The 27728-nt window shown below is 57.6% G+C and overlaps 2 protein-coding genes across 3 annotated transcripts in view; one reads left to right on the top strand and one right to left on the bottom strand.

The window, feature by feature from the left end:
* The first annotated feature begins 197 nt into the window (after window positions 1-197).
* ARHGEF16 (Rho guanine nucleotide exchange factor 16) lies at window positions 198-12168 on the top strand. The gene is made up of 14 exons (XM_005237935.4): window positions 198-1285; window positions 1963-2014; window positions 2488-2657; window positions 3214-3270; window positions 3754-3914; window positions 4963-5115; window positions 5773-5902; window positions 6602-6676; window positions 7782-7874; window positions 8590-8744; window positions 9172-9381; window positions 9755-9828; window positions 10290-10391; window positions 10843-12168. The coding sequence occupies exons 1-14, from the start codon at window positions 572-574 to the stop codon at window positions 10980-10982; spliced, it is 2286 nt and encodes a 761-aa protein (XP_005237992.3). The 5' UTR covers window positions 198-571; the 3' UTR covers window positions 10983-12168.
* A 304-nt stretch (window positions 12169-12472) lies between these two features.
* MEGF6 (multiple EGF like domains 6) overlaps window positions 12473-27728 on the bottom strand; it is a 107328-nt gene continuing 92072 nt past the window's right edge. For both annotated transcript variants that reach the window (XM_055799543.1, XM_013299571.3), the window contains 19 exons: window positions 27453-27584; window positions 26928-27056; window positions 26391-26522; window positions 25847-25975; window positions 25081-25209; window positions 24425-24553; window positions 23499-23627; window positions 23128-23256; window positions 20880-21008; window positions 20388-20516; window positions 19605-19736; window positions 18480-18608; window positions 17745-17873; window positions 17438-17566; window positions 17121-17249; window positions 16477-16605; window positions 16256-16384; window positions 15613-15744; window positions 12473-14778 (listed from right to left, as the gene is read on the bottom strand). In XM_055799543.1, the coding sequence (XP_055655518.1) occupies window positions 14711-14778; window positions 15613-15744; window positions 16256-16384; window positions 16477-16605; window positions 17121-17249; window positions 17438-17566; window positions 17745-17873; window positions 18480-18608; window positions 19605-19736; window positions 20388-20516; window positions 20880-21008; window positions 23128-23256; window positions 23499-23627; window positions 24425-24553; window positions 25081-25209; window positions 25847-25975; window positions 26391-26522; window positions 26928-27056; window positions 27453-27584 (2402 nt within the window). In that variant the 3' untranslated portion in view covers window positions 12473-14710. The remainder of the gene's footprint in view (window positions 14779-15612; window positions 15745-16255; window positions 16385-16476; window positions 16606-17120; window positions 17250-17437; window positions 17567-17744; window positions 17874-18479; window positions 18609-19604; window positions 19737-20387; window positions 20517-20879; window positions 21009-23127; window positions 23257-23498; window positions 23628-24424; window positions 24554-25080; window positions 25210-25846; window positions 25976-26390; window positions 26523-26927; window positions 27057-27452; window positions 27585-27728) is intronic.

The raw sequence follows: 27728 nt of genomic DNA, 5'->3' as shown, positions 1-27728 counted from the left end.
GCAGCACCTTCCTGCCGCAATTTCTGTCCCTGGTCTGTGGCCTTGGCGAGGGAGCGGCCAGAGGTGACGATGGCACGCAGCAAGGTTGTGGCTGAGAGCGATTAAACCAGGGGTTTTTCCTCAAATGGTGCAATGGGGTGGGCGGTGGGTGTGAGGGGCTGTGGGCTGTTTGCTCTGTGGGTGCTGGGTACGTGGTGTGGCACAGGAGGAGCTCGGTACGCTTCGCCTGGGGCGAGGAGCTGTGGGGACGGGGACGGTGCCTGTGGTGCTGTGCAGCCACCCCGGGGGGTCTGGGACAGGTACCAGTCCGCACGGCACGTCAGCCCGGGGGGGTGGAGGCCAGGAAGGTAAAGGGTGGCCCTGGTGACTTGGGTGGTAGCACCCCTAGTCCCTGAAGGGGGTTTCGAGGGGACATGGAGATGTGGCGGAGGAGGAGCAGGGCTCCAGGCCTGCCCTGGCTGCTTCCCAGTGCCTGGCCGCATCCTGCACTGCTCTGCCTGAAACTGGGCACGGGTGTCAGGAGCCACCAGCCCGGCTCTGAGGGATGCGCGGGCAGTGAGGGGGTGTCTGTATGGGCTCTGCCCGCCTGCAGCGCCTGGGGAGAGCGGAGCCTGGGTCCTGCACTGTCCAGGGGTTCCCCATGCGCATCGGTGCGTTGGCCGTGGCTGCAGAAATGCCCTCTGCCATGCTGGAAGAAGGTGCTCAGCCGTCTGTCTCTGTCTTATGCAGCTTTCTGGTTCACTGTGCCGCCACCATGTCTCAGAGCCCCCCTGGCAGCTTTGTGGACGACAAGACCTTTCTCCTGGAGTACCGATGCCACCCTGTGCGGCCGGAGCCCCCCAGCCCGACCTACCTCCCCAGGAGGCCCAGCTCCACCACGGTGCCCGAAGCCACCTCTCCCACCTCGGCCGAGCCCCACCGCATTGTCCTCAGCACGGACAGCCCGGCTGCGCTGAAGGTGGGAACCCAGCAGCTGATCCCCAAAAGCCTGGCTGTCTCCACCAAGACCAAGACCAACCCCTGCCGGCACCAGAGCCTCGGGGTGGCTGGGTCCAGCCGGGAGCCCCTGGGCCCCGACACGAAGCGGGTGTCCGTCCCCAGCCTCTCCCCGGAGGTGGAGGATGATGGTGGAGGGGGGCTGAAGCGCAACCTGAGGAACATGTCCTATCGCGCGGCCATGAAGGGCCTGGGCACGGAGCCGGAGCCGGTGGCCACCATCCCCTCGCTGAAACCCGTGTCGGAGGAGGGCAGCGCCCTGCCTGCCCGCAGCCCCGGCAGGAACAAGGTGGGTTTCTGCAGCCACTGTTGCCCACTTGCTCTGGGGTGGAGATGGAGCCCTGCTTTCCCTGGTGATGTGCTGCTGCTGGGGACCCGCAGAGCCCTTTTCCTGCAGCTCTTGTGGGTTACAGAGCTGCGTGAGCCCGGCGTGGAGCTGGCAGGGCTTGCCAAGCCTGCTGATGTGACTTGTGCCTTGGGAAGCGTGCATGGCCCCGCAGATGCTGTAGGTCCCGAGAGCCTGGAAAGAGCTGACATGGCTCTAGGGGGGGGGAGACTGGCTGTGCCGGGGCCCCCGCTTGTCGGCAGGCAGCTGCGGGCATGTTTGCAGGGTGGGGCTGGCCGGGTGTGTGGCTCCGAGATGGCGGCTGGTTGTACATAAACATGGGTGAAGCCGGTCTGGGGAAAAGGAGACTCCAGTGCAGGCAAAGTCCAGGTGTGAGGCAGATAGATGTGAAAGGCAGCGGTGTAACTACAGAATGGCTTAGATGGTGACCCCGATAACGCAAGGTGAAAGCTGAGTCACTTTGGTAAGGCAAACAAAAGCTAAGAAAAATTGGGCTGAAAGAACGGGGTGGTATTTGCTGACTGGCTGCGCAGGTACCTTCCCTTCCCTGAAGGTGCTAAACGCTTCCCAGGGCCACAGAAATACAGTAACTGCGGTGTGTTCTCCTCTTCCTCTTGCAGAGAACCTTTGGGCGGAGGCGGGTGCAGAAGCGCGGCGGCTCGTTCAAGGACCGTGAGTGCTGCCTCCCGTCTTACCAAGAGCACCGGCTCTGGCGTCCCCCAGCCTCGCAGGGCACTTCTTGGGGATGTGAATCCCTAGAAGTCCCTTTGCCACGTGTGCTGCCGCTTGTCCCTGGCCTGGGGCCATCGCTCTTGCCTCTGTTTCCCCACCTGCAAGAGGAGCATTGCAGCCCTGCTTTCCCAGGGGCACGGTGATGCTCAGGCTGCGGCCGTGCTCGCTCCCGGCTTGGCTTGCTCTGGGCAGACGGGGGAGAGCTGTGTGCGGTGTGTGGCTGTGGGAAGCTGTCAGGAGCAGGAGCTGCTGGCTGATCGGTGCAAAGTCCAGCCTCAGCAGGGAGGCGCTGGCTCCTGGCCCTGGCGCTCATGGCAGGGCTTTTGGCCGATGGGGTGAGGTGGTGCTGGGAAGGGGAGCCATGGGCTGCAGCTGGGACAGGCTTCACTGACCTCATGCCTTCTCCTCTGCAGAGCCCCGGCTGTATCAGGAAATCCGTGAGAGAGGTCTGAACTCCATCGGCCATGAGTCAGATGAGGATTTGCTGGAGGAACCCATCCCAGAAGAGCCGTCCCGTCCGGATGCCGCTATCGTGGTGCAGAGCTATCGCCCGGCGCAGGTGACCTGGAGCCAGCTCCCAGAGGTAGGGGCAGCAGCCCAGCCCGGAGGGTCCCAAAGGCCACGGTTGCCCTCGCCACAGGCTGCTCCGGTGCTCGAGTTGTGTTGCAGCCCCAGCTGCATGTCTTTTAAAAGCTTGCCGAGCTACCAGACAAGCTGTGAGGGGCTAATTCTGCGGTATTAGTCTTTGCAGTGGGATGTTCTGGGGCTGTCCAGCCCCGGCTGGGACGCGCAGGTTCCTGCCCAGGCTCGTTGGGATGCCGGCTGAGCCGCTGCTTGCGGGAGCTTCACCCACAGACAGGGGAAGGCTTTCCCCGCTGGCCCTCGGGAGGGTGGTCTCCTCCCGTGGAGCAGCATCAGCGAACCGCCGTGGGCTGGCAGCTGCGGTGGGAGCTGCGCTGGTGGGATGCGCGGGGTGGGCGCAGCCGCGGACCGCACTAGAGGGCGTGCAAGGACCGCCGGTGGCGGTGGAGGCGGCTGCGAGCGTAGAATCTTGTGATGGGTTTGGGTTGGAAGGGATCTTAAAGCTCGTCTGTCTTTATTTACTTATTTATTTATTAATCCCGGCCTCTCGCCCACAGGTGCTGGAAGCGGGCATCCTGCGAAAGATATCCCCTGAAGAGCGCAAACGGCAGGAGGTGAGAGGAGCCTTAGACATGGCCAGGAGTGCGGCATAAGCGCCGATAGCAGCAGGGACGCGCGTGGCCATGTCTGAGCCCCCGAGCCCAGGGGTCGGCGCGGAGCAGGGCTCAGCTCCTGCCTATGGGGTTTGTTGTGCTGCTGCTTCCAGCTCTGGGACTGGGTGGTGCTGGGAGGGCTCATCCCCGTGTCCTGGCAGGGAGGCAGGCAACTCTTCTGGATGCTGATGGGAAATAGCCACTGGAAGGGGAAATGTCTTAGTGCTGGGGCTTGTTAATGACCGAGTGTCCTAAACCACGCTGAAGTTATTGGTGTAGGCCAGGCAGTGCCTGAGATGGTAGAGGCAATGCCGTACTGTTGGATCGAAGCTATTTCCAGTGGCTTCGTGCCAACCGAATGTAAATAAGATACAGCAAGTTTTAATTCACTGCCTTGTTTTGTCAGTTTGTGCTGTCACATCTCCAGTGCCCTGCTTTTTTCAGGCAATGTTTGAGATCATCACTTCTGAGTACTCCTACATGCACAGCCTGGGCATCCTGGTGTGCCACTTCATGAGGTCAGAGGAGCTGAAGGAGACCATGACGCAGACGGAGCATCACCACCTCTTCTCCAACATCAGCGACATCCTGACTGTCAGCACGAGGCAAGTGGGGGCCGTCGGCGGGGGGTTGGGACCAGGCAGGTCTGGAGGGGGGGCTCTGACCTCTGTTTGTTTCCCATTGAAAACAACCGTCCCTTGGATAGTTGGTGGTACTGGGACATCCCGCCTAGTGCCTTGTGCCGTGGCACGCTGCCGAGCAGCTCCTTCCTGCTGTTACACGCTCGGCACTCAAATGTCTAGTGGAAATGTCTGTTATCCTGACACCCAGCTTTTTACTGGATTATTACAGTGGTGCTCAGCCCTGTGGCTGCAATGGGGCACCAAAAGCTGGCTGAGTCCCATCCCCCTGCTCTGCTTTGCCTGAAAATTCCTCCTCGGGTGCCCGGTGCTGCCACAGCGGTGGTCCCTCCCTTTGCCTCTGGGCTGGGGAGCCAGGCAGGGGGAGCCGGTAGCTCTGGCGTGGCCGAAAGCGGGGGCCGCTGAGGCTGGGGCATGGGGCAGCCGAGTTGCTGTGGCTGCTCCGAAGTTGCTGTTCCGAAGCGCGGGCTGGGGATTGCTGCGGTGCCAAAACTCCAATGGCACCTTCAAAGAGCCGGCGCAAGCGTGGGCTCTGCTGCCGGGGAGAGGGGAGCGAACACCCCGGGAGCCAGTGCTGGGGGCGTCCGGCGAGCCGTGTCCGTGTGGGAAAGCAGCCGGAGGAGAGCGCAGGCAGGGCTGCAGCAGGCCTGGGAACTGCTGCGGGGGCGGCGAGGGCTTGCGGCTTCCCACAGCTGGGCAGGAGCGGCCCTGATGGGGCAGAAATTAATTTTCCCAGAGAGCTAAAGCGGAGGAGGGATCTTGTGCGGGAACGGAGGAAGCGTGTGCATCTGGGGGCCGGGGAAGCTCTGGAGCTGCGTCCCCCATCTCTGCAGCGGAGCTGCTGGGAGCCACACTGGGGATGTGGCTGTCTCCGCTGCACGGAGCTGACCTGTGCAGAAGGGACCCTCTGGGAAAACGGGAAGAGTTGCAGTGGGAGCGTTGTTAAACATCTGTTCAGTTTGTCCAGCCCTTATGGGTCGTGTAGTGAAGTTACTTGAAATTCTCTCCTTAGCTTCTTTGAAGACTTAGAGAAGCGACACCAGGAAAACGTTCTAATGCCTGACATCAGTGACATAGTGGAAGAACACGCCTCAAACCACTTCAATCCCTACATCAGCTACTGCTCCAATGAAGTCTACCAGCAGAGGACACTTCAGAAGCTGCTGTGAGTACTGCTGAGGGCTTGGACTTGCAAAGAGGTTGCCTGCAAGGGGTCTCCGGGCTGCAGGGGGGCTGGCTGGCTGCACATGGGGCAAATGGGGCCGTGACCTGCACGTGGCTCCCTGTGGCTGTTTCCTTTTCCCTAGGGAAGGCTGTCTGCTTTTTGAGCAGAGGTCAACTTCTAAACCTCAGTGTGTCTGTGCAGGGTGATTAGGACATGATTTGAGTTGTGCTGTAAGAAGGGCGAGGATAAGTGGGGGTGATGCTACCATGTACTGAAGTCAGGCAGGTCTTATAATATACATCAATATATATATATATATCAAATACATCAATAACACATATGGGGTGTGTTAGGGACTTGTATGGAGGCTGTTCTCCCCATCATACTGGTGGTACAGGTCACGTTTGTGTCCGCTGTTGGCACATCTATGGCATTACCCTTCTGCCAGTGGACTCGACATCTCCACGTGCTTTTCTATCGCCTGCTTAATGGATCAGTCCATTTTCTGCCCCAGCTGTGTGCTCTGAGCGTGGCCACCTGCCACGGAGCACCAGAGGCAGAGCGGTCACTGCACCGCATTTCCCATGCAGGGAAGGCTGCTGGAGAATCTTGATAACTGAAGAAGAGAGTTAACGGTGCTTTCTTGTCCTGTTCCAGAACCACAAACCCCTTATTTAAAGAGACCTTGAAACAAATTGAAAGGAAACCAGAATGTGGAGGCCTGCCAATGATCTCATTTCTCATTCTCCCTATGCAGAGGGTAACACGCCTTCCTCTGCTGTTAGATGTAAGTAAGTCACACTGTGGCGTTGCTTGGCCCCTCTGAAGAGGTGACTGTTTATACCCTTCTTGGTTTGCTGAGCTCAGGACAGCCTTCTGCTTGGCCTTCCATCCCATGGGGAGCTGAGGCTGGGATGCTCGAGCCTGTATTCAGGATTTGGATCCAGAGTGATCTGCTTCTCGTGGGTGTCAGATGCGCAGCTTAAGGCTTTGTGAATAACGCTTCCCATCTCGGCACTGTCCACCTGAGTGACATGTGGTACTTCAGTGCCCCGTGCTGCATCTGGGTACCCAGGGTGTGGTGGCATGAGCGTCCTCTTTGATTAATGGTCAGGTGGCCCAGGAAGGGAAAGCAGGTCTTCACTGAAATCCAGGACTTTGGGACCCAGCAGCTCTAAACAGCAAAGCTGCTGGGTATGGGATTTCTAGTAACTGCTCCCAGTCTGTAACAGGCTGCAGGGGTGAGGGCTGGGGGGGCTGCCCCGTGTGCAGGGTGACGTTGTTGGTCAGGCACGTATCTGATGGGAAAGTCCCAGCAGAAACTGGCTTCACAGCTACCAGCACTGTTAAACCTGGCTCTGACCTGTCCCACTGCCAGGCTGGCAGCTGGGGACAGCTCGAGCACGTGTCGCATCCCGAAATCCCAGGGAAGCAGTTGGTGCGCAGTCTTGCAATATCACTAAAGCGTCTTATCTTGAAATTCTAGACCCTCTGTCAAAAAACAAAAGCAGGCACTGCAGCGTACGGAGCTGCCACCCAAGCGCTGAAAGCCATCAGCAAGGTGAGGCCCGGCTGCCCGCCGTCCACCTTTCTTCCTCCCAGTGCACCGCTCCCTCACCCTGCCCTTCTGGCCTCTTGGTTTTCCTCCCTGCGTCGGTTCACTTGAGACTTCTCTGCTCCAAATAGCTGCTGGGGGTACATGTCTTCTCCCTTGGTCACCTTTTTCACCTGATCTTGGGTTTTTTCCTTTTCTTGACTTCTTTTCTTCTTCCCTATTTGGCCCGTCTTTTGTCCTTCCCTCAGTGTCATCTTCTCCATTAGTGCTCTCCTTTCTCAGAACTTCCCTTGAGGTGACAGCGAGCTGCGACACTTGCCATGGTTTTTGGAGATGTAGGCAAGGAGCAGTAAACAAAGCAAAGCGTGGAGGAGTGAAGGAGCAGCAGAAGCAGTAGCAGTCATGAGCCGTGTGCTGCTCCTGCTCCCACGTCTCATCTCCATCTGCTTTCCCACCTGGTGGTCATCCGCACAAGGCAATGCACCATGGAGGTTATGGCCACCAAAGTGGCGGTGGCAGCTCTTCCTTTTGTGTCCCTGAAGATCGGCTCTTGGCAGTGCGCTCCTGCCACTCATGGTCTGTCCTGCTCGCTCATCCAGTGGGGGGACAAAATGCACGTTGCCTTGGCTGGGCCAGCGGGACCACCCTTCCGTGGGCTGGGGGGGCGGCTGGCAGGGGGGTCTCTGCTTGGGACAGGCAGCGCGAGGGGCTGGGGTGCCACGCGGCCGCCCTCTCGGCGGTGCAAAGGGTGCTGCTGCTTCCCCTGCCTGTGGAAGGCTTCTGTCCTCCCCTCCGTCTGTCTGATTGCTCATCCTCCTGTCTAAACCTCCTCTCTTCAGATGATTCTTCCTCTTCCTCTTGCCCCTCGGTGAAGCTCGGTGTTGGTGTGGTTTCACTTTGGTCCTTCTGCAGGCAGAGCAGACGCGCCATCTCTCCGCTGAAGATCCCTGGCAGGGGACCCTCCGGCTGCCTGTCACGGGTGCCGGGACCCGGCTGTTCCCCCTGCCCGGGGACGCAGGGCAGCCTTCGCCGGCAGTACTGGTGCCAGTGTGGGGGATGGATGGGCTCAGCACCCCGTCATTCTCCACTTGTGGTGGTTTTCTCCTTCTAGCTTGTGAAGAACTGCAATGAGGGAGCTCGTGCTATGGAGAGGACAGAGCAGATGTACACCCTGCAGAAACAGCTGGAATTTGGAAAAAAGAAGGTGAGGTCCTGTGGAAGTGGCAGGGGGAGATCTGCTGGGGTGCGCTGTTAGAGTGGCCCAGCCCAGGCGTGTCAGACCTGTCCCGGGAATCCTTCCAGGAAGCCTTGGCCAGCCGCAGCATCGCTGCTGCCAGGAGCAGCACCACCGCTCCGTGCCCGGGGTGACTGTTCTTCCTGCTGTTCTGACTCAAATTGAAGTGTCTGGGCACCTGCCCTGCCAGCTCGGAGGGTTCAGTCCTGGATAATCCGCTGTCCCTCACAACCCTTCACTGTCTCTTCTGCCTTGCCCTGAGCTTTCACCTCGTGCACACGAGTGGTGAGAGCTGGACTCGTCTCTGACGAGAGGAGGTTTTACGTGGGTGGGTCGGCTGGCAGCAACGCCTGCCCTTGCTGTCTTGTTCCAGACAGACCTGGGGCTTCGTCTGTCTGTACGGACTGTCAGATGTGGGCAGCTCACTCAAGGGCAGCAGTAAAGCCTCGACATTGTGCCCCACGGCCGCAGTTGGGGGGGCTGTGTCTCCAGATGGGCTGCAGTGGGGTGCACTGCTGCTCCGCTTGCCCGCCTGCCTCCTGGAAAAGATATCTAAAAGCATGTGATGTGTCCATCCTGACCGAGCCCAGGGGCCGCTGCAAGTTCAAATACAGCTTCTTGGCTTGATTTTGCGTGCCGCTTGTGAGAGGGGTATGAAGTCAGACTTCCCCTGGTTCCGTTTCAGCCTTTCCCGCTGATCTCTGCTTCCCGCTGGCTGCTGAAGCGGGGGGAGCTGCACCTGCTGCTGTCGGAAGAGGTGGGCATCTTCCGCCGAGGCGCCGGCAGGCTCTGCTACCTCTTCTTGTTCAATGACGTCCTGATCATAACCAAGAAGAAGAGGTAAGGCTCAGAGGGGCTTCCTTTCCTGGGAAGACAACTAGGGGGATGAAAATCTCATTGCCCAAGCAGCACGTGGCTTCCTTTCCCTGGAAGACAACTAAGGGGGTGAAAGCCTCAGCTGCCCAAGCAGTGTGTAGCTTAAGAAATTCTTGAGATTTCCCCGTTTTGACCTTTATTGAAGTGTCCCTTGTTAGCCAGAAGGGAAGCGCCCAGCTCCACTGCCCGTGGCCTTGCTTCTGTTTGTGGGTTGCTGGCAAGGTGACAGAGCCATGTCCTGCCCCTGGGCATCAGCTCATGTCCTCACTGTGACGGCTGAACGTCACCTGCCGGGGCTTTGAGCTGGCACTGGGTGGCAGCTGGGTCCTGGCCGGCTGCATCCTCTCTCTGGCTGCGTGCGGCTGAGCTGCCGATCCCGTCTTTGCCACAGCGAGGAGAGCTATACCGTCATGAACTACACCACGCTGGACCAGGTCATGGTGGAGAAGATTGAGACTGCAGACCCACCTTCCCCTCCTCCTGGCAAGAGCGGGAGCGGTGGCACAGCCCGCGGCACAGCCGGTGGGCACCTGCTCCGGGTGGTGATGGAGAAGGACAGCGAGGGCAAGCGGGAGGAGATTGTGCTGTCAGCAGAGACACTGTGAGTGGGCCGGTGGGATTTCACAGGGTGCACATTCTTGTTTGTGGGATAAACTGGTGCCCTGGAAATCCCCCTGAGGCTTCTGCAAAGCGCCCTTTCCCTCCCCACTCCTCCTCCCGGAATGGGGGACCTGCACAGGCTTCTCCCCTTGCTCTGTTTGTTTCTCTCTCTGATTTCCCTTATAATTCCCATATAACGCTTCCACTGTCCAAATTAAGCAAAGCAGCTGGGTGGTGTGTACTGCTTGTGAAGTATCTTTACGTTGAATGCTCTTGATCAAATGCTTGTCCTGCAGGAAATTTCCAAGCTACTGCTGGCAACACGGATGCCGTCTCTAAGGCTTTCTCTGTAATCTGGTCTTTCCCTTTGCCAGGAGTGACCGGGCCCGGTGGATTGCTGCGCTGATGCACAGAGGAAAGGAAAAGCCTGACACCACTCCTAAAGGAGGTACCAGCATCCTGGAGGGCAGGGCTGGCTGTGCGGGGATTAGAGCTTGTGTTTGAGCTGGAGCATTTGCAGGTTTCTACCCTGTTCTTACCTGCTCCTGCCGGAGAAGGAACTGAGGATGTGTGTGGATGGAGAGGGGAGCTCAGGGTACCGCGCCTTGCTCGTTGGGCATTGCCTCCCATTAAGTTATCAGTCACAGTAAACCTTAAATACATTTCCTAGGAAGCACAATGAAATTCCAGGAATGCCTCAGGCTGGTGGTAGGCTGGGATTTGGCTTTCCCTCCCCGCGTTCGTGCTTGGAGGGGGCAGCAGGAGAGGCCAAGGGGAACGGAGCAGGACTTGCGGTGGAGCCTGGAGGGGTGGGCAGCCAGGCTGGGCTGGGGAGGGGGGCACCGCCAAACAGGGGTGCTGGTCCTGCCTTTCACTGGGTCCCTGTTGTCCTCTTGCTGTCGTCTGCAGAGCTGAGCCAAGTGGAGATCACCCGCGCCTACCTGGCTAAGCAGGCAGACGAGATTTCCCTGCAGCAGGCAGACGTTGTCCTCGTGCTGGGGGGCGAGGATGGTAAGTGCCAGCCACGGCGTGGAAGGCTTACCTTGGGCAGAGCTGTGTGTGGGGAAGCTTCAGTGATCCCACTGAACTGGGATTTTGGCAATTTTTGGAAGCCTCCAGGAAGCCCTAGCTGCTGGTGGGGTCCATGTCGCTGGCTGGCTCTGTGTCCCAGCAGGTCCCCAGAGGCTGATGACGGTGGCACTGCCATGGGCGGCTGCTGCGCTGCTTACCAGTGCCTCCTGTGTGCAGGCTGTGGCTGGCAACCAGCAGCAGAGACCTCAGAAGTGAAATAAGCCCCAGAACAGGCAGTAAATCCACAACCTCCTCCCCTGCAAAGCTTTCCCCGGGTGCCTCCAGCTGGCCCCGCTGTGGGAAGGGGAGCGGTGCAGCCCTCTGCTTCCACCTGCATCGCCAGGAGTCCTGGCCCTTCCTCGTTGTGTGACCAGCTCTGTTCTCCTCCTAGGCTGGTGCTGGGGTGAGAGGCTCAGGGACGGCGAAAGGGGCTGGTTTCCCCAGTCCTGCGCTCGGCAGATCACCAGCCGCACGGCGGTGGAGTGCAACGTCCGCCGGATGGAGCGGCTGCGCGTCGAGACCAATGTGTAGGCTCATGGCCCAGGGAAGGTGCCTCTGCCGTGGCGTGTCAGGGGTCTTCAAACCTCTGCGGACTGAGCCCATAGCGAGAAGGGAGTGGGAGAGCCTTTATTCTTGAATTTCATTTCCCTTGAGCTGTCACAGGCGGCAGATCTTACCGTTCCGCACTGGCCTTTGTAGTGGCCGTGACAGCAGCTAATTAATGTGAGACCTGGCATTTGAGCGCTCCTGGCCAAAGCTCATATTAATGACCTGGAACAGGCTTCAAGAGGCAGCCAAGGTGCTGGCTGAAGTTGAAAAGGCTGCGGCTGGGTTCTGGGCTCTGTGAAGCGGCTCGTGCCGCCGTCTCTCTCCCTCTCACTGGCTGTATGCCTTGTGGGGTAAGACCCGGCACATGGGGAGTGTATACCTGAATCAAGAATTTTTTAGGAACTTAAGTCTATATGCTAGGCTTATTCCTTCACCCCATTTTCCCCTCCTGTTTCTTTTTTTTTCTCTCCCCCTCCACAATTATTCTTGGTTTTCGTGCACGCTCTACAGGGCGAGGGTGCCCACCGCCCATCAGTCCCACGCTGAACTGGCAGGTGCTGGGGGCTGGTGCAGTCCAAGCTGTTCTGGAGTCAGCTCTGGGGCCAGGAATGGGATGCTCCGGCCAGTGGGAAGCAATCTGTGAGTCCTGCCAGCCGAGGAAGCCAGGCACACCAAGAGGGAGCAGTGCTGTAGCCCCTGCTGCGCTTCCCATCTCCTGAGATGGCCAGGCAGAAGCAGGGGTTTTGGTCCTCCTGGAGAGGGATGTAGTTGGGGGGGGGGTCAAAGCTCAGCCTTCCCACAGCAGAATGGTCCCCTCTCCTCCCCTTCTCCCTCAGGATTAGCACCAACAAGTCATTAACGAAGAGGGCTGAAGAGGGCTGAGGCAGGGTCGTTAGTCACAGTGGAGCAGTTTGCATCTGGGGTTTTTATGGGTCAAATCTTTAGTGCCGCTGGCAGGAGATGGGTGGGCAGCTCCGCTGGGGGTCTTCGATGCTCAGCCAGTCACACCTCGTGGAGCGGAACCAGCACCTACTATTTCAGGATGAGGCAGCTCCGTGTGCTGCCTGGCTTTGGAGTCACAGGGGCAGCATTGTTGGGATGTGGCTGTTTTGATTAAACTGTCAACAGATTAATTAGATTAACAATAAATTCTTGGAGCCCAGTGAAATCCGCGTTCTCCTCGCCTAAATGGGAACTGCACGCAGTGTCAGCAGCACCGGTGGGTCCCGGTGTTTAACCTGTTAGTGGCAACGGGTGGCCCTGAGCATGCAGCTCCGTGTTGCGGGGACACTGGGGAGCCAGTTTTCCCCACCACGAGCTCGGAAAAGCAAGTGTCCTTCTGCTGGCAGCATCGTTCTGGCCTCCACACCTGCGCTTCTAGGAAAGCATCCTGCAGAATAGCTGACTAAAAATCCACTGTCAGTTGCAACACATTTGAAGTGTAATCGACTGAGACAGACAAGGTTAAGTACGAGATTTGGTGAGGCTTTCTGTTTATTTCTCTTAACTGTGGAAGAATTTAAAAATTTTCATGAGTGCTAAGTTAGAGGAGGCGGGATCCAAAAAGAGACAGTAGCTACATGAAAAGAGGAAACAAACAAACTGTATTAAGAAATATGAACAGGAAAAAAAATGATGATATAAAAAAATACAGGTACAAAGTTGCTGCAGTCCCATGCTTAGACGTACAGTTTCCTCCAGGCAGGTACCAGGAGCCACGGAGCTGCAGCTCAGGCTTTCGTGCTGTAACGGGACAGGACCCATCTATCCCCGTGTGTAAGGCCGGGCTACATTTCTGTGCTCTCCTGGAGTGGCATCACTTGCTGGCACAGTAGCATGGCATGCCAGCACGGCGGCATGGCTCTCTGGCACGGTGGCATCAGTTGCCAGCACAGTGGCAGGGCTTGCTGGCACGGTGGCATCACTTGCTGGCACGGTGGCATGGCTTGCTGGCATGGTGGTGTGGCTTGCTGGCACGGTGGCATCACTTGCCGGCCCCCCGGCTGCACCCGCCGGCTCCCGGGTCTGTCCCGGCACACTGCTTGCCCTGCGGAGCCGGGCTGCCGGTGCTCAGTGGCCGGGCGCGCGGGGAGGGGCTGCTGGCTTTCGGGTGGGGGCTGCGTTTGCTTTCCAAGCGGCCGAGGAACTACAGAGAAACCTTCGTCTAACGCACCGGTCACGTCAAGGCGAACTAACAAACCCTATGATTGTCTGGAGAATCGGCAGCGCGACTAGAGCAGGGCTGGTCAGGGTCATTTGGCACATGGACAACATCTTCCTACTCCCTGGTTATCAATCATACAACATACAACCTTAATTACACAATTTTGGTCCTTCACTACGTACTTATATTAACATTATTTCTTCACAATAATGATACCTAATGCAAAAAATACTGTTAAGGAAGAAATAAAATAAGAAAAGAATTAGCAAAAAATTACAAGTTATATACAGTTTAAAATAAATTCCATCAGGAAAAGAAACAATTCTTTTATTATTTTCAGTTGGCCCCCGTGGGAATAATTTAAAGGCCAAGCGCCTGGGCAGGGCTGTGCTGCGGCAGCAGCAGAGGCAGATGTGCGGGGACGGGGCCGTCCCAGCCCCTCGCAGAGCCTGGCTTCTCTCGACATTGGCAGCTCTCGGGCCGACCTACCCAAGAGCTTTGTGCAAACAGATGACGGGGCCTGGCTGGGGCAGGCGGCAGGTCCGGGAGCCCGGTGCCCTTGCTGGGGTGACACGGTCCCCGCTGCCGCAGGTGGCAGCCTCCTGGCTGCTCCTCCCGCCTCCATCCCCTTCCCAGCTCCTCGCTGCAACTGGAACGGAAAAACAGCGCAGGGTGCAGGCTTGGGGCGAGAACACTTCAACTGGGATTTGCATTTACCGGACCATGCAAGAGCTTTGTGTCTATCCACACGCTGTCTTTGATTACTACACTTAATTAAGGCTTACTTTACAAACGACACGGGCAGCTCAAGTGGGCTTTTCCCGGTGTGAAAAACAGGCTCCTGCCCCCCTGCAAAGCTTGTCAAGAGCCCCCCGCGCTGCCAGCAAGGCAGGCATTGCCTGGTGCTGGAAATGCCAGCTGGGGGGCTCGTAACTGGAGCTGGCAGAGGGGGTCGGGCTGTGGGCACTGGCTCTGCAGAGGTGGTGGGGTCAGTGCCAGAGCCCAGCGCCTTCCCCCACGGCACGTGATAATTTACAATAAAATTACATTGCAAATTCAAATTTTTTAAAAAATAACAATTCATGCGGGCTGATGCTTCTTACAGGAGTGCCGGACACATTCAGCCATCAGTCCTGACAACACTAGTCCCGTACTTTTGCATAAATACCTATTTCAGACCGTAACTTCAGCCCCCGCCAGCCCAGCCCCCAAAAGATGAAGGCCAGCAATTTGCCGTGAGCCACCAAAGTCCGCTGACCAGAAGCAAAAGCTTCTCAACTGTTCCTTCTGGTGCCTGGCCAAGGGTGTGCGCCCGTGCTGGCGTGTGTGCCCCCGCAGTGTGCCCGGAGGCCAGCCCCTGCTGTCACAGTGAACTGGTTATACTGGGCACTTCAGCCTCACTCAGCAACTCCAAGAGCAGCAGCTTAGGCTGTCAAGAAATGATAACCTCTCCCATGGCTTGTAAACAAGTTCATTAAATAGGATGTTGGCTTCTTCAGGTGGCTGCTTGGTCACACTGAGGGAGCGCTGGCGGCAGCTGCAGGACCTAGTGCCCGTCCATCGCGAGCCCCCCCTGGGGCGGGGGTGAGCCAGTGGGTGCTGGGGGCTGCACAGCTGGAAGGGAAGCCGGGACAAGTCAGTCCTCGTGGTCTGTGCCGTGGTGGTCACAGCCAGCCTATGGCTCTGGAGGGGAGATGCTCCAGGGCTGACCCTCCTGCCTGCTGCCCTGCCTGGGGGCTGCACCCCCTGCCCTGCTCCCTCCCCGCCGGGAAGGCAGGACCTGGGAGCGCTGGCCCCGCTCTGCTGCTGCACATTGGAGCAGCATTTTTAGGTTGCTGCCTGCAGCTGGGGTGTGCAACAGGCCACTTGTCAGGGTCTGTTACTGACCTGGGACTGAGGAGGGGTGCTCGGCCAGTGGCAGGTGAAGGGTACCACTTGCAAAGCAAGCCAGACCATCCCGCCACCCATCCCCGCAGCAATGCTCTGAGCCAACAAATTCAATCAGGGTTTGGGCAGAAATAAGGTGGGGGGAGGGAGGGTGTTCCACTGTGGTCAGCCCATGGGCTCATTTTGTTTTGGTGTGCCCAGAAAAGAGTGGGCTTTACCCGCACAGAAGGGTCCTGGCATTACCACCGGCACAGTTGGGGTTTAGGCTACTCAACAGCTTTATTTCCACGGCACTGTCAGCACACAGCCTGCATCTTCATAAAACCTCCCTCATGGCTGGGGTGACAGTGAACAAATCATACCAAATGAGGGCCTTGGGAAGAGGTAGGTGCTACACCACATAACTTGTTTTAGTTGATAGTGCCACTGCCAAAACCAGCCCACCAGGGCATGCACCACAGCCCACGCACGCGTACCGCAGCATCCTCCACAGCAGCTGCTTTTGCATTTGGATCCCCCCACCGTGCGCCTTCAGCGGTACTCACTGCGCCTATACATTACCTTCCCGACACGTCGGCCCCATGTACCCGTTCAGACAGAGGCACTGGCCGTTCTGAGCGTTGCAGTAGGAGCTGCTGGGGGCACACTGGCACATCAGGCTGCAGTCGGGGCCATACCTGGTTGGCCGGCAGTCTAGTGAGGGGGCAGAGAGGCACTCAGACCGCTGCTGGCAGCTTCTGCGGCTGAGCAAAAATGCTCAGACAGTTCCCGCTGTGCAACAGCCAGAGCCTGCAGTGGCGGCCGAGGGCACAAGGCGGGGAGCTCTGCCTGCCCCTGCCCCAGCCTGCTCTTCAGCCCTGGTGATACAGGACATCAGAGCATCCCAAGGCCAACAAGGTGGCCCTTTTGCATTTGCCCCTCATCCTTTTGAGTCTGGCGATCTAAATACAAAGGCACTGGAGGCTGGGGGAGGATTTGCATTCAGATCTGACTACAAAGTGAGGTTGGAGAGGTGACTACCACTGTTCAGATGCCCTCTTACTCTTTGAGGGGACGCACACAAAAAAGAAAGTCCCCTTCCACACGAATTCAGCTCCAACAAGAGGGGTTTTGCATCCACGTTATGACTGGGCTCCTAGCTTACTGTCAGTGCCCCTCTTGTCCGCTCCCCTTTCTCACTGCCCCAGGCTGTGGCTTGACTCACCCGAGCTGCACTTGGGGCCAGTTTTCCCTGGGGGACACAGGCAGCGCCCCGTGGCCGGGTCGCAGGGCGCATCACCGACACAGTCGCAGAGTTGCTGGCATCCCTGGCCGTACGTTCCCTCCTTGCAGGCTGTTTTGAGAGGTGAGATACGGCACACGCGCTATGAGATCTCACCTCGGGAGCCAACTTGTTTCTTGGGAAGCCAGAGGAGGATGGGGTACCTGACTGACAGCGCTCGCCGCCGAACCCAGCAGGACACTGACAGCGACCGGTGGCTGGGTCACAGACTGCTCCGTGCTCGCAGTCGCAGCGCTCCCGGCAGCCAGCTCCGTGGAAACCCGGAGGACAACCTGGGACGGAGCCAGGTGGAGAGCTCATTAAAGCACGGCTGGGTGGAACTCAGGCTCTGCTGCAGGCAGCCTCTGCAGCAAAGCCTCCATCAGCCCACCAGAGAGAAGCAGCGAGCTTTTTCTCCAAGTGCCCAGACGCCTGCGGTTGTTCAGTGGCCGGGGACCAAGCCGCAGCGATGCTCAGATGCAGAGCACAGCATTTCAGCCCCGAAGGGTTTGCTCAGCACCCCCACACCAAGCTGCGCAGTGGTGACCTGCACACCCAGCTGCCTTGAAACAGCACCTCTGTATCCAACAATCTCACGGAGAGAACAGAAACTACCTTCTTGCAACTACTTCTGCCGCCCGGGACGGGTTCGCTGTGAACACCAGTAAGAGTGAGCCCACCGGCGCATGCCACCACATGTGCAACTGCAGCAGGTCACACCTTTGTCCCATGGTCCTGCCCTCCAGACCAGCTTTAGAAAACAACCGCCCCTCGCAAAGCCAAAGGTTCTTCCATGGGCACAACTCACTGTGCTCGCACAGGGGCCCGTAGCGGCCGGCGGGGCAGCGGCAGGCTCCCGTCAGGGAGTCGCAGGTGGCGTTGTGCAGGCAGGCGCAGCGCAGCTGGCAGTTGGCACCGTACCTTCCCGGCGGGCATCCTGCGGGGGAGATGCAGCAGCAGAGCTGCTCAGCGGGCAGCGAGCCGGCCCCGGCCCCGCTCCTGCGCCTCAGGTCAGGCCAACAGGCACAGGCAGGGATAACAGAAACTGGACCCGGTATGAAACAGACTGAGCGAGCCCTGCAGTTACTGGGCTGGTGAAGGACAATGCACTCAAGTCAGGTTTACCTAATTCACAGGATTTCCCCGTCCACCCAAGCGCACACAAACAGGAGCCGTTGGCTGCATCACACAGTCCCCCGTTGCGGCAGGAGCAGGTCTGCTGGCAGCCCACCCCGTACCGGTGCTTCTCACAGCCTGCAGGACAAGAGGCAGTGGCAGTGGGCACACAGAGCATGGCGCAATTCGGGCAGGAATGCCCAAGCACAGGCAGAGGTCTTTGGGCAAGAAAACAGGTTCCTGCTCAGGACCTTTTCCAACCCACTGCCTGAAATGCCTGCTTGCCCCAGTGCATGACCCTGCAGCTGGTATTTACCTTGCTCACAGGCGGGACCAGCTCTCCCTGGTGGGCAAACACAGTCTCCGGTGACCGGGTGACAGGTAGCACCTTCCCCGCAGGAGCACACCCCAGCACAGTCCTGGCCATAGCGACCAGCAGGGCACCCTGGCGGGAGGAAAACCTTGAGCAGCCCTGGTCATGCCAAAGCACAGCTGGCTACGTTTGAAGCCCCAGAAAGGAAAGGCTTCTCAGCGGGGAGGCAGAGGAGTCTGCAGCCCTGTCACTAGTGCACAGGGTGGCTGGCAGGCCAGGGGAAGAGCTGTTAGGTTTCCTTCTGACGGAGCAGCAAAGCATTTTTAGCAGGGAGACAGCAATACAGTGATGGCATGATGCAAAGGCTCATGTCTCAGGCCTTTCGTAGGGGAGAAATCATTTTGGCATAAAACAAAAGGAGCAAGAAAATATTTCCGTGGTTAAGACTGACAGCAAAGGACATCAGCTGCAACTGCATTCCCGCAGCGAGGGTGGCACTACATACGCCAGCCTCCGTGCTGAAGCAGGGAGGGCATTGCTGACAGTGCAGGTTGCAAAGTGAGAGCAGGAGCTTTTTCCTGCTGATGGGCCGATGCAAGAGGCAGCCACTGGGACGCTTCTCATCTCCCACAGGGTCAGCAACCTGGCTGTGTGCAGGGTTTGCATCTGCCACCATCGACCTTCTGCTGAGGAAACTCCTGCCAGCTCATGTCCCCTCTGGCTGACCCAGGCACTCACCAGTACCGCAGTCAGCACCGACGTAGCCAGCCGGGCAGTGGCACATCCCCGTGGTAATGTCACACAGGCCCCCGTTCTTGCACTTGCATGGCCTTTCGCAGTTATGGCCGTACCAGCCAGGAGAGCACTCTGCAGAAAAAGAAAAGAAACAATGGCCTCAGTCCCTAAAAAGATGAGAAAGCAGTCCAAACACCCTGGAAAACCCCACCACATGGATTCGCACAGCCATTTCATCAGACAGCTCTTGCTGGAAGCGGGTTCATGCCTGGCTGGTACAGTCGATGGGTTTCTGATCCACTTTGTAGCACAGAGCTGCTCCAAAGCACTGAACGGGTCAACCAGAAATGCGTCAAGGGCACACGACTCGCATGCATCCCTTCCATGACCTGATTGTGCCAGATGTGCCCCAAACATCACAGCCAACACTAGCTCCATGCTCAGGTGCCTCTGCCCTCCCGGCAGCACACGCCGGCACCCAGGAATGCGACAGCTGGTCTTTAGCAGGAGCCAAAGACAACCCCACAAAGCATTTCTAAGTAGCCTCATGGCAAAGAAGCAACACCACCAGACAGTTTTGGACTGTTCAGAACCCCTCTGCTGAATAGGTGGTAAATATCCCACAATTTAAAAGGAAAACAGCAAAAAAATCCAGCCTGAGCAGAGATGAGAATGATGTTTTGTTTAGATGAACTCCTACTTGCAAATCACTCAGCAAGAGACACTGCAGAGGTCAGAGCCTCTCATCTGTGCGCAGGGCTGGGCTTGGACAAGGGAGCAAGAAAACGCTTGCCTGGACAGATTCAGGTCCCGAGCTGTGAGAGCTGGGCAGTGGTAAGAACAGAATGAGAGCAGACCTCAGCCGTGCTGCTGAGGACAAAGGCAACATGGCAAGACACCAGGGAAGACAACCCGTCCAAACCTGTGCTTCAAAGCCACTCCAGCAAGCTGGCTGCTCCCCAAGCTGAGGCTTCTCCGGCGGTCAGCCCAGCACTGTCCCCTGCATCGGGGGTGATGGCTTGGCACTGGCGCCACCAGTGCTCCCAGCACCGGCACTGTGCTTCCAGGACGAAGCGCAGCAAACTGCAAAGGTCTGCGAAGCGGTGGAGGAATGGAGCATGGACTCACCCAGCTGGCAGGCAGGACCATGGAAGCCAGCGGGGCAGACGCACGCCCCAGTGACTGGGTGGCACTCCTGGGTGGCTCCGGCACACTGGCAGATCTGACCACAGCCCTCACCGAAGGTCCCTGGCCGGCAGGCTGTCAGGAGAGAGGGCACCAAGGTGATCTGCTTAGCGGGAGTTATCCCACCCCTCTGTGCCAGATTTCTTTTCCCTTTTTTATTTTAAGCCAGGATTTAGGAAGTTGCTTTTATGACAGCGAAAGTTCTCTCTGCTACTCAAAACGCAAAGGGACCCACACGCAAATGGTTCCTTGACTCCGAAGACCTGGCTTGAAAGGAAAACCGAGTACTTAAAGGCATTAGATGCCTTTTACAGTGCTGGCCCTACCGACCCTCGTACTCCTGCAAGCTTCCATCCACACACAGGCATCTCAAACACAGCCCATCCTCTGGGTCAGGAATGTGCTCACATGCCTATGTCTCTTCCAGACTTGCTCATACCCACAGGAGCTCATTTTAATACTGATTTATTGCTAATCCTCTGGATAAATACATAGCTCTGATTTCCCACTTGGCTCCCTGTGCTTTGCTAACATTTTGTGGGCATGCACCCAGCTGCCAAAATGTGAGTTGCTCCTTGGCACAGCTTGCTGTTGGGTTTTTTTTTTCTTGTTGTCTTCCCCCCCCCACCCCACCCCCCGCCCCCTATTTTATGTAGCAACTACTTGACCCGTCATGTCCCAGAGCCTGTCAGCAGAACTGTAAGAGGATCGCAGCCTCCTCCATACATTTTTCACATCCAGAGCCCGTGAAGCCCGGCGGGCAGCCGCAGCGGCCAGTGATGTGATCGCATGGCACTCCCAGGGGACAGGCACAGCGACTGGCACAGTTCTTCCCGAACGAACCCGGCAGGCAGGCTGTGGGAAAAAAAAAAACACCAGAGATGTGAGTCTCCTGACGGGCTTTCAAGTTAGTGTCAATGCTCGAAAGGTATCAGAGCCCAAGAACCAGCTCCTGCCCTCAGCACCTGGCTAGACAGCATTTTTTGCAGCAACCCAAAAGCCTCTTTCAGGCCAGGCTCTCAGATCCTCAAAACGCGTTGCCACAACTTGTAACTCTTATTAAAAACGTATTTTCTCTCCTTCCCAGACTCCAGAAGGAGCCTCAGTTTGTCCTGAGCCACAGCTGAAGGGATGCCGTGCTGCTGTGGGGATGCTGGCTCCGAAGGGATGCCGAGGGGGTGCTGGCTCCGAAGGGATGCTGAGGGGGTGCTGGCTCACCTTTCTCACAGCGCCGGCCCCTCCACCCCCGGGGGCAATCACAGGCACCAGTAACGTGATGGCATGACACGTTGTCCCCGCAGTCGCAGTGCTCTTCGCAGCGTGCCCCGAACAGCCCCTCTGGACAAGCTTCAGAGATGCAAACATGGGAGAGACAAGTTACACAAAAAAGGTGACATGGGTCTTCTTTCACTGCAGTTTCTGTAGGCACACACTTCACACTTTCTGTCCCTTTCATGCCAGTGCTGTGACAAGGCTGGTGACATCGGCCAGCCTGCAACGGCATTATTGCTCCGGGAAGTGGCATGGCCAGAGCCAACGGACGGTCTCGCCTTTGGTTTGGCAGCGATGGGCAGTGCGGGGAGGACGGTGGTCCCACCCTCACCCCATGGCACGTATGGTGCAGGAAATCAGTGCCCAGCCCTGAACGCGTGCCCGCGGCTGCTGGCATGCAGGAGCACGACTGTCTCGGCAGCAGCACCGGTCACATCTGCAGAGGGTACGCGAGCAGGAGGCACCACTGGAGGTCACCTCATTCGATGTGAAAGTCTCTGTTTAGCTGCACCACATGGCTTTGCAAGTGTTATTCCTGGCACTGTTTAATGACAGCTGGGTGCCAGAACAGTATATTTTAATCACGGCAGCAATCGTTTAGTTTTGCTGCTTCTCCCGTTGTCAGAGGCACCTGGTTTCTAAAGCAGCTGCAAAACAGAATGTGTGCAGCACCAGAATTATGCAGAAGTCGGCAACTGCAGGTGCAAAATCTATGAATCTAATTTTCACTTCTGCCTCATGAATGAATGGAAAAAAAAAAAAAAAAAAAAAGGCAGTCAGTCCCTGTACAACTGTCCAAACAGGTTACTTGTCCACACAAGGGCCAAGTTTGTACATGCAGCTGTGGTGAGAGCGCGGCTGCACCGCGCACACAGCGAGGCGGATATTTGCACATACACGCAGTTTGAAATACAGCTCTGTGGGAAGCCAAGGAGGGGAGCCTAGATTTTATTTTTTTTTTTTAAATCATATAATTTCTGCATTTGCGGGTGAGATTTTTAGTTCATTTATATTGCAATTATAAAAGTGGCCCTGCAGGTGAGCTCAGTGCAAGCAACTGTGGGTAGGGTGAGGCAGGAAAAGTCCCCGGGGTGTGATGGCCAGGACCACAGGGGCACCTGGAAGCCAAAACTTCCAAACACCCGTCTTCTATAACCTCCACCCTGGCAGAGGGACCTGGCTGCTGGGGGTTCCAGGTGCAGGGTTTTGGAAGCGCGTGCTGTGATGCTGGGAGGGGATGACGTGCCCGAGGATGCAGCACAATGCAGCTACTCGCCCTTGGCCGGTGAGGTGAGCTGGTAGCTCGACTCTGTGGCTGCCAGCCACGCTGCTGGCAGCCTGTGAAGGGGGACATCCCCAGCAGGAAACCTGAGAGCACTTCGATGCGGCCAAGGGCAGCCACAGCAGCAGCTAACTGAAGCCAACAAGTAACGGCATTGGACTCGGTCGCGCCTTTTGCACCACAATATAAGGAATATGCCAGGCTGAGGTGTCATGACCCCTGAAAGGGAAGAACCTTGTGGATCTCTTCTTGGCGTGCTGATACTCAAAGTCCCTGTTGCTGCTCTTTAGTAAGGCCAACAGGCTTTTCAACACTTCCTCATAGCACAGGGATTGCCAGGGTATGTGTTACAGTTAAAGATAAGGCGAACACAGGAGCCGGCTGAATGACAGATGTAATTATTTGCTGGGGCTTAGGACCGAAGCCAGGCATTTATGGCCACCATAATACAGGGAAGTGCAGAAGAAAGAATGGAAAGGCGATGATCTTTTGTTGCTATTAAAATAAACAGGCCACAGGAAGACCTTCACTCAGTATTTTGGTTTCACTGTGCAGGTAGTGGGGGGGGGATTGCGGTCCTGCCTTACATCCCTGCTTGGAGCCTGCAGCTCTGCAAGGATGCCATGGGGCCTGTGCCTTTGGGGACGCCATCCCTCTCCCACTGGCATGACCACAGGCTGCTGTGTGGCCTCTGTGTGCCTCATCGCTTTTAGGACAGCCCTCAAAGGAAAGCCGAAAGCTCAGTGGTGGGCAAAACCAGAGCACCCACAAGCTCCCTCTGCATGCTGAAACCCAAATTTTATGTCCTTGCTTAAACCGCCCCCCCGGTCCCCAGAACCCCTTCGTGCAGCACTGATGTACCATCAGCATGCGGTACCCATGGCCAGGACCCCGCCTTGTGCCCCCACTTACGGCTCTCACACTTCTTGCCCGTCCAGCCAGGCTGGCAGGTGCAGTGGCCCTCCTGGCGGTCGCAGAGCCCTCCGTGATGGCACTCGCAGCGCTGCCGGCAGTCCGCCCCGTGCTGCCCCTGCGCGCACTCTGGGAGGAGGCACACGGTGAAAGGATGCCCTGACACCCAGCTCCCCGCGCATGCACGGGGAAGGACCCCACTCTGACACCCACCTCCCCTGACACGCACGGGGAAGGACCCCCACCCCCCTCACTCATGAGCTCACACCACCCGCACCACGCACGTCACTCCCCGGTGGAAGACAAATCCAAAATGGGACCCGTTTGTGGCAAAGCCCATTCTGTGGCACTGCTGACGCACCGTTACTCACCCAGCTCGCAGGCCAGCCCTGTCCACCCCTCGGGGCAGGCACAGAGCCCTGTGGCAGGGTCACACGTGCCACCGTTTTGGCAGAGGCACCGCTGGCGGCAGCTCCTCCCGTAGAAACCCACCGGGCACACTGAGGGAAAACCAGGCCAAACACCCCAGTCAGAAACCAGCTCCGAAGGCAAGCATCATGCCTCTGGCCACCTGCCAGGGCAATAGGTGGACAGCCCGATATAAAACGAAGCCCTTATTTCTTGCGATGAGAGGCAGGGAGAGGAGCCAGCAACACCCTGAGGCTGCCGAGCTGCCTGCATAAAGACATTTGGTATTTTAACCTGCTCAGGTAAGAGTCAGGGATGACACACGGGACCGGGTGCTTTTAGAGCCTCTTAGCTCTGGTGGTGGCAAATATGCAAAATAAAGGTTGGGAGAGTTCAGCAGCCAGGAGAGATGCTCCATTGGTAGCCAAAGCCTTTGGTCCTGAGCTGCAGAGCACCCTCCTCTCTGAGACCCAGACAGTGCCAGTGCTTGGCAGAGAAAAAAAGCCATTTAAGCACATGAATAATTGTTCTGTGCAGAGTTTCACTGAGCTGTGCCTAAAGGCATCACTGACTTGGTGTCAGAACGCTCAGTGCAGCGGATGAACAAGATGTTCCTCTTATGTGCTGCTACAAAACTGCAAGTCCACGCAATTTCTGGTGCTCTCAGAGAAGGCAAATTCGGCTTCTCTCTTTGTGAATGAATCAGGAAGCACCACACAGCTAATTACCATCTTGGTTACAATCTGGCCTTGCTATCATACTGTCTCGGCTTTTGGTAGTCACTACTCATCGAAAACTCTGACCCACCTAGAGAAATGCCGTTTTTAGCACACACACTGGCCGAGTAAGCCGGCAGTCTGAGTTAGGAAGCAGCCATAAGGTGCGTTACCTTGCTGGCACGTGGGTCCCGTCCACCCGGCTGCGCACAGGCACCGGCCGCTGACGTGGTTGCAGGTAGCGTTATTGAAGCAGTTGCACGTCTGGCTGCAGTTCTCGCCATACCTGTTCTCCTGGCACACTTCGGGGGAGCAGAAGCAGGCAAAACTGTTAGGTAGCAGGTATGAATTACACCAGCCAGACTCCTACTAACCATCCCAAATGCACTCATCCGGGAGAGGAACCCACACCGGTGCGTGGCTGCTGTGGATGGCTGCCTAAGCTGGTTTTTACGGTGCTACGGGGAAACTACAGCTGTATGCTACAGATGGCTGCCAGCCAAACGTGGACACTTGTTATCGTCAGCGTTACTTCATTTTATCTATTTGGAAAGCGTTTTGCTGGATGCCCAAGCCCTCATCACATTCAGCAACAACGCGCTCAGCCAGAGCCCCCTGCAAGTCCCTCTCCAAACCCAAAAGCTGCCCTGCCACAGAGAATTAACTTCCACCCAGAGAAGCACGCACATGGGGAGCAGACCCCCAAAACTCTGGTCTCTCTGCTCCAGCAGCACAAAAGACAGTGAAAGCTCTGGCTGGAGGGCTGCTCCTGCCTCCCCCCGTCCCGTCCCCCGCCACAGCGGGGGGGGCCAGGCTGTGGGGCACCTACCCTGGCCGCAGCGGGGGCCGGTCCAGCCTGGGGGACAGCGGCACTGGCCCGTTGCAGGGTCACATTGGGCACCATTCAGGCAGTCGCAGGCTTGCCGGCACTCCAGCCCATAAAATCCATCAGGACAGGCTGTGGAAAACAAAGGAGAAATCCCCACAAAATGCCTGTACGGGGAACTGGAAATCCCCCAGCAGAGAAGGGATGCCCCTTGGTAGCCTTTTGGCTGTGCCTGCATGACAGCCACCTGTTAACAGCTCTCCCTGCAGCAAGCAGGGCAGGAGAAGATGGGATGCATGTCCGTTATGGATGGTCAAGGTAGAGGACGAAGCTGTGGTGGATCAGAGGAGCAACGGCATCACGTTTCTGACCACCAAGAGCCCAAGCAGGCTGGTGGGGGGAGCCAGAGCCCTCACCCAGGGACCCCTTTGAGAGGCTGCTCCAAGACCCTGTGTGCAACGCGTGTATGCACATGGGTGGCCAAGGCAGCTGGGCATTTACTTCTACATTTTGTTAGTTGGGGGGGGGTGGGGGGGTTGGGTTGGTTTGTTTTTGGTGTTTTTTTTCCCCCTAAACCTTCTTCCTTCAGAATTAAAACCAGAGACTTAGCAGCTTGCAGACACGCGGTTTTCCCCATCACCATCCCGAGGGATTCTTTTTGCTGTAACAGCATAGCAAAGTCAGACAAGCAGTACAGACCCTGCCAGCAAGGAGCCCGCGGTCTGTGGGAGCTGCTGCCACTGCCTCCTCCCCGGGCACAGGGACTTACCGTGCTCACAGAAGGTTCCTCGCCAGCCTGGGCTGCAAGTACAGGCGCCGCTGACGTGGTCACAGGCAGCCCCATTGTCACACTGACACCGGTGCCGACAGCTCAGCCCAAACCATCCCTCCGGGCACTCTAGCAAGCAGAAGCAAATGAGACTGAGAAGCCTGTCCTTCCCTGGTGTCGCTGGGAAGCTGTGCTAAGGCAGGAGCTCGGGCTTTGCATGGAATAACAGTATCTGGCAGCTGCTTTTTTTATAGCAGCCAGAGAGCTCTACCCTACCCCTTACAGATGTACACCCACGTCACCCAGCCACCCTCAGGGTGGGACTGGACTGGCAGCATCACTGACAGGGCACGGGGACCGAGCTTCTGTGGCCAAACCAAGAAGCACCGTGGGAGAAATCTGCACCACGGCTTCCTCTGCTGCCTTTCCAGGGAGAAGGCAGAAGCCTCCCGGCCCGCCTCTCCAATGCCTTTCCCCTGGCAAACACATCTGTACGGCCTGGCTGGGTTTCAAGGCAGCAGGGCGGCTGGCTGGCAGCACTCACTCTTCTCGCAGCGGTTGCCCGTGTAGCCAGCTTCACAGATGCACTGCCCCGTCTCCGCGCTGCAGCTCCCGTCGCCGTTGCTGCAGTTGCAGGTGTGAGCGCAGTCGGGGCCCCAGCGACCTGTATTGCAGGCTGAAACACAGGAGGGAACCAACCCTTAGCAGCGAGCGCGCCACTGGCTCAGCTTGTCGTTGGCACAGCGCTGCCTCCTCCTCGGGGTGTTGTTCCCATTGATCACAACTGCTCGCTTGGGCAGAAGGAGAAATGCGGCTGTTGGAGCTCAGAAAACCCAGTGGGACAGCGAGAGCAGGTGCTACGTTAGAACGTAGTTGATGTGAATTCATTCTGCAAGCAAGCCCGCTGCAGCAAGGCAAGTGGCACCCGGTGGCACCAGCAGGACAGACTGGAGACACCTAAAGGATCTCAGATTTTTCTGGCTGGCACAGCATGATGGTGACAAGGAAGCAAAGGACGGCATAGCTTTGCACAGGTCAGCACCTTCTAGAAGCGATGGACAATGAACAGCGGGTACGATACCTCTCTGACAGTTGTGCCCCGTCCAGCCAGGTGCGCAGCTGCACGTCCCGGTCACAGGATGGCAATGCCCATCGTTCCCACAGCTGCAGCTTAGCTGGCACTCTGGGCCAAACCAGCCAGGCGGACACACTGCCAAGACAGACATGGACCGACTGCAGGCGGGTGCCGTAACACCACGGCAAAGGCTTCCCTCCTGACTGACCCCAGGGGACCTGGCCATGAGCACTGATGCTCCTCGGCACAGCGTGGCGCTGAGCGGGATGAGGGGTTACGGTTTTACCTCCCATTTCTGCTGATGCCAAAGCTACCGCTGTGAGGACCAGAGGGACCTCAAGGGAAGAACCCAGCCCATGCCCTGAAGGCACACGCAGTGCCAAGCCCTGCTCTGCTGAATGTGGCGGTGCCTGGTCAGCAGCTGGATGCTCTGCTTGCTAAAGCAGCTCCTCCAGGTCCACCTAAACAAGCCTCACCCCAGCTGGAGGCAGCCGCCGCGGCGTGAGGGACCCGATGGAAGATGGCACTCACCATCCTGGCAGCGGCGGCCGGTGTAGCCGGGTGGACACAGGCAGGCTCCCGTGGCAGGGTCACAGCTGGCGTTGTTTGCACACTCAGGACAGATCTCCTGGCAGCCCAGGCCCCAGCGCCCGTCAGGGCAGGCTGCAGCATGGGCAGGGAGAGAGGACACGCAAGCCGAGGCGTAAGAGGGAAACGCTTGTTTTCTGGTGCACAGAAACGGGTTCCCTTTTCTTGTTCATACTAGCAAGGACAACAATGCTTTGTTTGTTTTATAAACAGTGTGTG

This window comes from Falco peregrinus, chromosome 3 (genome assembly GCF_023634155.1).
Source record: "Falco peregrinus isolate bFalPer1 chromosome 3, bFalPer1.pri, whole genome shotgun sequence".
NCBI classification, from domain to species: domain Eukaryota; kingdom Metazoa; phylum Chordata; class Aves; order Falconiformes; family Falconidae; genus Falco; species Falco peregrinus.
The sequence above is the reverse complement of the archived record's forward strand: the minus strand, read 5'-3'. Positions and strand labels throughout refer to the sequence as shown.

What these genes read in the sequence shown, in the direction of transcription:
- ARHGEF16 (XM_005237935.4), top strand. Translation starts at nt 572, where the DNA reads ATGGGCTCTGCCCGCCTGCAGCGCCTGGGGAGAGCGGAGCCTGGGTCC. An exon ending in GCAGCCCCGGCAGGAACAAG is followed by an intron (nt 1,286 to 1,962) that starts GTGGGTTTCTGC and finishes TTCCTCTTGCAG; the next exon opens with AGAACCTTTGGGCGGAGGCG. An exon ending in AAGAGCGCAAACGGCAGGAG is followed by an intron (nt 3,271 to 3,753) that starts GTGAGAGGAGCC and finishes TGCTTTTTTCAG; the next exon opens with GCAATGTTTGAGATCATCAC.